This window comes from Panthera pardus, unplaced genomic scaffold (genome assembly GCF_024362965.1).
Source record: "Panthera pardus isolate Hobbes unplaced genomic scaffold, ASM2436296v1 HiC_scaffold_15, whole genome shotgun sequence".
Classification (NCBI taxonomy): domain Eukaryota; kingdom Metazoa; phylum Chordata; class Mammalia; order Carnivora; family Felidae; genus Panthera; species Panthera pardus.
This window is the reverse complement of record NW_026526710.1, coordinates 37,926,673-37,935,229: the sequence shown is the minus strand read 5'-3', so window position 1 is coordinate 37,935,229 and position 8,557 is coordinate 37,926,673. Positions and strand designations below refer to the sequence as shown.

Below are 8,557 nucleotides of genomic sequence, written 5' to 3'. Positions count from 1 at the left end.
GAACACATGGTGTGACTTAATATTCTCTCTCCTTCTTCCCCACATTTAATGCCAAGGAATCAAGCTCTCTCTTGATTATACTAAATTTAGCCTTAGGTAACCTCAGACTGAGGGGGTTTTTGTTTGGGTTTGGCTTTTTAATTCCAAGAAGGCTTTTTTTTTTTTTTTTTTTGCTTGCTTGCTTGCTTGTTTGTTTTATGTTGTATGGAAAAGGAGAGAGGAAGGACTTCCAAATAACCCTATAAATACCTGGTCCTCTGGATGCTGACATATGGCCTGGGCAGGAGGGTGTGCATTATGGAAGACAATGTGCCTACAGGCACTTCTTGCCAGCCCAAGACTCAGCTCATTGAAACAAGGTGATAACTGAAGGAGCTGTTTATAAAGTCAGTAAGATTTCACAGACGTGGCAGGCTTAGGCACCCAGGTCTCACTGGGAGAACACAAGGGTAAACTTGGGAAAGAGGAGGGAGACGCCCTGCGCCTGCGCTCTGGGTGGCGTCACCCCTGCGCAAGCGCGGTGACTCTGCGGTGGCACGGTTAAAGGTAACAACCGTCACAGAAGGATGGCTTCCAGCTTTAAGAAGCCAAATGTGGCCTCTACCAGCCAGAAAAGAAAAGTGGGTCCTAAGCCTGAACTCACTGAAGATCAGAAGCAAGAAGTTCGTGAAGCATTTGACCTCTTCGATGCTGACGGAAGTGGGACCATCGATGTGAAGGAGCTGAAGGTGGCCATGAGAGCACTGGGCTTTGAGCCCAGGAAGGAGGAGATGAAGAAGATGATCTCCGAAGTGGACAAGGAAGGCACAGGGAAAATCAGTTTCAATGACTTTTTGGCCGTGATGACTCAGAAGATGGCCGAGAAAGACACCAAAGAAGAAATCCTGAAGGCTTTCAGGCTCTTTGATGACGATGAAACTGGGAAGATCTCTTTCAAAAACCTAAAGCGCGTGGCCAACGAGTTAGGGGAAAACCTCACTGACGAGGAGCTGCAGGAAATGATAGACGAAGCCGATCGGGATGGAGATGGCGAAGTGAACGAGGAAGAGTTTCTTCGGATCATGAAGAAGACCAACCTATATTAAAGTGGGTTTCTCCCTCGAGCATAGTTAGAGACATTGAGTGGCTCATTGAGTTCCCTGCGTCCTTCCGTTTTGCGAAACCTTGAGTTAGAGGACAGCGCTATCTTCAACCCCAATTTGTCTATATACTTCTATTTCCAAATCTCTGGCTCAATTATAGAATTTTAAAGATGCTTTTCATGTGAGTTTTAGTTTTCAATTCTCAAAAGCAGACTTGAAGTGCTTTAAAGAGCCCTGATGCTTCAGTCCTCTTGCTCACCTTTTCCCCTGCATTGGTAACAACCATTGAACGGAAGGCAGGCCGGCTGGCTTCTTGGGGACAAACAGCCATGCATTTTGCTTGTCACTTCCTTGATGGTCTTATATTATCTTGCTTCACATATTATTTCTTAAATTCAAGTCATTCTTCTAGCATGATGAGGTAGAGTTGGCCAGTAGGTCCTCCTAGCCATTACTTTTCATTTAACTGAATATTGGTTTAAAGGAAAATAGTGCAGCAACTTAATTGGCCTCAGAAAAGATACTGTTCTAAAGTACAAGCTTGTCTTTGGGTGGTGGTAAATTATGCAATTTTGACTATTCTCCTCACATACAAATGATTCTTCATTTGTATGTAAATCACTGTGGATTATCTAGCACCAGATATATACCTGGGCTACAGAATAAATTTTAATATTGGCCCAAGCAAAGTATAATTTGTTTAAGAGATTAAGCTAACTAATGATTTTGAGTAAATATTTACAAATGTAAGATCTTAGCTTAGGAAATTAAAAAATTATAATACATTTTGAGCTACTTAACTGTCCTTGGAAAGATCAACTAGTATTTTAGTTATACTATAACCTTCATTTTATCACTGCTTTATTACAAGCCAGTGTCTATGTGCTAATTCTTAGAATATCTTAGTTCTTGATACTTGATTTTCCCCCTCCGGTATATAGTTGATGCCAGAGCATTTGACATGTAAGTAGTTCTCTATTTTATAATCCTAAGACAGTATTTCACTGTGGCTTTTGTATGTGTTAATACTACTTGTTCTCTGTTCTAAATTAAGCCTTTCTTGTTTTGAAATAAGCGACCCTTTTGAATATCTATAAATCTGAAACTAGAGAAAATTTAAATAATATAATTGTGGGAAGATAATATAATCTATCTGCTAAGATGGAGGCCTAGACTAATGTTTTGATAGTAGACAACAAACCTATTAAACAGGCAAGATATTTTAGTTATAACTAAACCTAAATTAAATATTCATACAAAGTCCCATTAAGATAAATGCTGAAATTCTGGAAAATTTTTCATTTGCTTTGTCAGAGATTTTACCCTTCAGAGGGTGGTGGATCTAATCAGGGAAACTACTACTCTGAGCTTAATTCTCATTAACAGGGACTAATTTGTCAAAGCAGTAGTTCTAGCTGAAGTGATGGGTATGTGGGCATTCACTGTGAGAAAGAATTTTGCTGAGGTGGCTGGCACAGAACAGGGGAACTCACCCAGGCTGCAAATACTAACAGTTCAGGTTCAGGGTCTTAGTGTAGATTCAGGTGCAGTGGTATGGGATACAGGTGCAATTTGAGCCAGGATCAGTCTGAAGGGCCTAATGTGAGGAGGGCAAAGGGAGGAGTGTGGTATTCCGGGAAGCAAGAGTTCCTGGCATCATGTTAAACCAGAATCTTGGCCCAAGGATCTACATGTGGATCAAGGTAGAAATACCAGAAACAAAGAAAGTTGGCAGAAACTAAGAGAAAGGGTCAGAGCCTCAGCCAACTGGACTAGGTTCAGTCTTGGCTTCTGTCCCAGCAGAGGATAGAAGTGAAAACCAGGAACCTAAGCTGAAGCCCAGCAGTCAGGCTGCCCAAATGCCATGGGGTCAACTGTGGAGGCTCTGCCCAGTACTTAAAGGGTTGCCCTGAGAGCACAATCCATCCCACAGGAAGGGAGCTCCAGATCTGCAGATAAAGCAGATGACACGGAATTAAGGTCAGAACTACTTCCACCCTTGGTTTATTGGATCCTTGGGTGCTGCTTAAAAGATACCACACCATATAATGGGTCATTTATTTAGAGCATATGCTGCATCTTGGAAGATGGTACCCCATCCTCACTGGTTATTATGCCCAAGCTGGGCCCTCAAAGGCATCTACAACAGTCTTTTCCATTGCTCCACCAGCAATGAAAGCTTGTAGAAGCTTTCAACCACTAGATTCTAGACCACTAGATTCTGTGGCTATATGGCTACTCCTGCACTACTGATCCTCACTGGTCATCACTGTACTTCCTTTCCTGTAGAGTCAGTCCCTTGGTCCAATGTAATATGTGGGATCCCATGTCAGTATTATAAATACCCAGATACGCGTGAGCTCTACAAGGAGGAAAGACAAACTCATAACTGAAATATGTGTCAGGTCCAATCAAGATGAGTCACTGATCTTTCCAGAGTAGAAGAGATCCAATTAGACTACTTGACACCAAGAGGCCAATTGATCCTGAACGACTGTGATATTCTGCATTTATCAGCAGCTATACTACTAGGCTTGTGAGTGGTTTCCATCTCTGCCACAATGACTGCTCCATTCATGTGCCTGTTGCACCAGCACTCAGGCAGCCAATGACAGAGGCAGACTGATGTCAACTGACCAAGTCATCCTGTCTTCTTAGTTGTTAGGTGTCTCTTTTATGATAGGCACTCCCAGACAGGTGAGTGATGTTTATTCCTGATGTTTCCTTTTCCAGGGCACCAAAAATTCAGCCCACTGGTTGGTCACCACTGTTTGAGTCCACATATATTCTAAAAAATTTTTATTTTAATGTTTGTTTATTTTTGAGAGAGAGACAGAGTGTGAGTGGGGGAGGGGCAGAAAGAGACAGAGACACAGAATCGGAAGTGGGCTGTAGGCTCTGAACTGTCAGCACAGAGCCTGATGTGGGTCTTGAACCCCACATGAGACATGAGATCATGAACTGAGCTGAAGTTGGGAGCTTAACTGACTGAGCCACCCGGTGCCCCAGAGTCTAATCCCAGGCCACCTCTCTTTCTGCACAAAGTGGAAGGCTAAGTGCACTACAAGAAATTCTGCCCTTGGGGAGGATTTCCCCTGTCACTGCCGTCTTTCTGATCCACATTTGAGCAGTGTTGTATTGCATCATAGTTCATCATACCAAGCTGACATATCCTTGAACCAAGTTCAGCTTTTTAATTCTTCCAACAGCTGGTCATAAGGGACCCTGTTTCTTGTGTGCTCATAGGTAGGAGCTGAGGGAGAGGCTGTGGTGCAACTTGGTGGATGACACAGAGGGCTTCCTTCTCAGGCAGCTTACTTGGGTCTTTTGGCCCTGCTTGTGTCTGATCCCAGATATACCACTTCTTTTTCTAGTTTCCTAAGGCAACAGGATTGTTCCTGTTTATTTATTGATTTTAAAATTTATCGATTTTAAATCTTCTTTTCTGGGGCACCTGGGTGGCTCAGTCGGTTAAGTGTCCAACTTCAGTTCAGGTCATGACCTCATGGTTCATGGGTTTGAGCCCTGCATTGGGCTCTGTGCCAATGGCTCAGAGCCTGGAGCCTGCTTCGGATTCTGTGTCCCCCTCTCACTCTGCCCCTCCTCCACTCATGCTCTGTGTGTGTGTCTCTCTCAAAAATAAACATTAAACATTTTTTAATAAAATAATAAATCTTCTAATATATGCATTTGATGCTATCAGTTGCTGTCTAAGCATTGCTTTGGTCTTATCCTACTCATTTTGATATGTGCATTTGCATTTTATTTCGTTCCAAATATGTTATAATTTTTCTTGAGAATTCTCTGATCCATCTACTATTTGGAAGTATGTTGTTTAATCTCAAATATTTTGTTATTTTCCAGCTATGCTTCTGTTCTCTTTTCTAATTTAATTCCTTGCAGTATGAGAGCATACTTTATATGAGGTCTATTATTTTAAATGTGCTAAATTGTGTTTTATGGTCCATAATGTAATCTTGTATGTTCTGTTTGAGTTTGAGAAGAAAGTGTAATTTCCTACTGTCAGATGAATATTCTATAGATGTCAATTACACACAGTAGGTTGATGGTGCTGTTGAGTTCAACTATATCCTTACTGATTTTCTGCCTGCTTGATCTATCCATTTCCAATAGAGGGGTATCAGTCTCCAGCTATAATTGTGGATTCACCTATTTCTCCTTGCAGTTCTATCGGTTTTTGCCTCACATTATTTTGATGCTCTATTTTTAAGCAAATACATATTAAGAATTTTTATGCCTTCTCAGAGAATTGACCTTTTATGATTATGTAATGTCCCTCTTTATCCTCGATAATTTTCCTTGTCTTGTCTGAAATTAATATAGCTACTCCTGCTTTCTTTTGACTAGTGTTAGCATGGTATATATTTCCACATTCTTTTACTTTTAATCTATCTGTGTATTTTTAAAGTGTTTTTTTTATAGACAATATATAGTTGGGTATTGTTTTTCTATCCACTCTTGCCACTCTCTTTTAATTGGTTTATTTAGGCCACTCATTTTAAAAGTGATTGTGAGTATAGTCAGATTAATATCTCCTATGTTTATGGGGTTCCTGGTTGGCTCATTCGGTTGAGCATCTGACTTCGGCTCAGGTCATGAATTCATGGTTGGTGAGTTTGAGCCCCATGTCAGGCTCTGTGCTGACAGCTCAGAGCCTGAAGCCTGCTTCAGATTCTGTGTCTCTCTCTCTCTCTGTCCCTCCCTGCTCGCATTCTGTCTCTCTCTCAAAAATAAACATTAAAAAAGTAATCAAAATTTTAAAAAAATCTCCTAACATTCATTACTGTCTTCGGTTCATTGACCTTTTTGCTCATTAATTCTTTCTTTTTTCCCTTCTTTTTCTGCCTTCACTGGTTTTAATTGAGAATTTTATATGATTCCATTTTACCTTCTCTTATTAGTGTATCAATTATACTTATGTTTTTTTCTAAATTTAGTGATTATCCTAGACTTTGCAATATACATTTATGACTGATTCAAGACCATTTTCAGATATCTGCTTCACAGATAGTGTAAATACTTTATTCCCAATTTGTCCTTCTCTTCCCTTACAATATTTCTGTCATCCTTAACATCTCACTTATCTGTATAATACAATCACTGAATATATTGTTGCTATTGTTATTTTAAAGAAGTTATTATCTATTAGATCAATTAAGATAAGAAAAATAAAATATTTTATTTACCTTCATTATTCTTTCTCTGATGCTCTTTTCTTTATGTAGATCTGACTTTCTGACCTAAATCATTTTCCTTCTCTCCTAAAAAACTTCTTTCTTACAAGACAGGTATACTGGTGGCAGGTCTTCTAATTCCTTAAATTTTTGCTTGTCTAAGAAAGTCTTTATTTCTTCTTTACTTTTGAAGGATGGTTTCACTGAATCCAGAAATCTAGGTTAGTGGGTTTTTATTAATAATTAAAACATTATTTTTATTAATATTTTTTCAAAATATTAAGATTTTTAAAAAATGTTTATTCTTGAGAGAGAGAAAGAGAGAGAGAGAGCATGCACAAGTGGGGGAGGGGCAGAGAGAGTGGGAGACACAGAATCCAAAGCAGGCTCCAGGCTCTGAGCTGCCAGTCCAGAGCCAGAAGCAGGGCTCAAACCCATGAACCATGGGTTCATGACCTGAGCCAAAGTTGGATGCTTAACTGACTGAGCCACCCAGATGCCCTAGTGGTTTTTTTCTTTCAACACTTTAAATATTTCACTCCACTTTCTTGCTTGCTTGCTATCTGAAGAGAAGTCAGTATAACTCTTATCCTTTTTTTCTCTACATGTAAGGTGTTTTCCACACCACTGGCTCCTTTCAGGAATTTCTCTGTGATTTTTTGCATTTTGAATGTGATAATTACATGTAGATTTTTGATGTTGTCTGAATTTCTTAAATCTGTGGTTTGTGATACATTTTTTTTGTGTGTGGGGTTTTTTGGCTTTACATGCAACATGGGGCTTGAGCTCATGACCCTGAGCTCAAGAGTCACATGCTTTACTGCCTGGGCCAGCCAAGCAGTCCCTGAATCTGTGGTTTGTATCTGTCATTAATTTTGGAAAATTCTCACCCATTATTACTTCCAATATTTCTTCTTTTCCTTTCTCTCTTTTTTCTCCTGGTATTCCCCTTATACATGTTATACCTTTTGTAATTGTCCCACAGTTCTTACACATTCTGTTCTATTTTTTCAATATTTTTTCTCTTTATATTTCAGTTTTGGAAGTTTCTATTGACATATCTTCAAGCTCGCTCACTCTTTCCTTGGCTACCAGTCTATTAATGAGCCCATGAAAGCCAATGAAAGGCATTCTTCACTTCTGTTCCAGTGTTTTTGATTTCTAGCATTTCTTTTCAATTCTTTCCTAGAGTTTCAATTTCTCTCTTTACATACACATCATTCCTTTATATTGTCTACTTTTTCCATTAGCATTCTTAGTAAACCTATTATTTAAATAATGATTAGATCCTGTTGGTTGTTGGTGATGATGAGTTTCTCTATAACGTTGATGGTTTTCTTTTTAGTTATTCTATCAGTTGTTGAGAGAGGGATGTTGATGTATCCAATTTTTATTGTGTATTTCTCCTTTCAGTTTTATTAGTTTTTGCTTCACATATTTTGCAGCTCTGTTGTTTGGTACACAGACATGTAGGATTGCTATAACTCCGTGGTAGAATGACCCTTTTATTATAATATAATGTTTCTCTCAGTGTCTGGTAATTTTATTTGCTCTGTAGTCTATGTTATCTGATACAAATATAGCACTTCTGCTTCCTTTCATTAATGTTTGCATGATGCATCCTTTTCCATCCATTTTCTTTTTAACTTGCCTATATTGTATTTGGATTGGATTGCTTGTGGACAGCATATATTTGGTCATGTTTTTGATCCACTCTGCCAATATCTGTCTTTTAATTGGTATATTCAGGCAATTCATATTTAATATAAATATTGAAATGTGAAGGCTTAATCTACTATTTTATTTTTTGTTTTCTCTTTGTTCTCTCTGTATTTTGTTTCTCTGTTTTCTTTTTCCTGCCGTAATATTGGCTACATAAACATTTTTTATCATTCCCTTTTGATTTATCTATAGTGTTTTAAAGTATATTTCTTTCTGGACTTTTATAGTGGTTGCTATATATATATATGTACATATATATATATATATACACGTATATATATATATGTACATATATATATATACACGTATATATATATGTACATATATATATATACATATATATGTACATATATATATAGTATATATATATATGTACATATATATGTATATATATATATATATACACGTATATATGTATATATATACAGGATCACAGTACACTGCTGTCGTCATTTTACTGGTTTGAGCAAAGTATGAAAACCTTTTCTCTCTTTACATCTCTTTACTTTATCCCATGTATAAAATAATTGTCTTAAATATTTTTTCTACATACATTTA

General features: G+C 38.1%; 1 protein-coding gene across 1 annotated transcript; it reads left to right on the top strand.

Annotated features, from left to right (window-relative positions):
- Positions 1-530: 530 nt before the first annotated feature.
- On the top strand, positions 531-1,255 carry CETN1 (centrin 1). The gene has a single exon (XM_019418497.2). It carries the CDS (start codon positions 567-569, stop codon positions 1,083-1,085), a length of 519 nt encoding a protein of 172 aa, XP_019274042.1. The 5' UTR covers positions 531-566; the 3' UTR covers positions 1,086-1,255.
- The last annotated feature ends 7,302 nt before the right edge of the window (positions 1,256-8,557 follow it).

Coding starts and splice junctions, on each gene's coding strand:
- CETN1 (XM_019418497.2), top strand. CDS start 567: ATGGCTTCCAGCTTTAAGAAGCCAAATGTGGCCTCTACCAGCCAGAAA.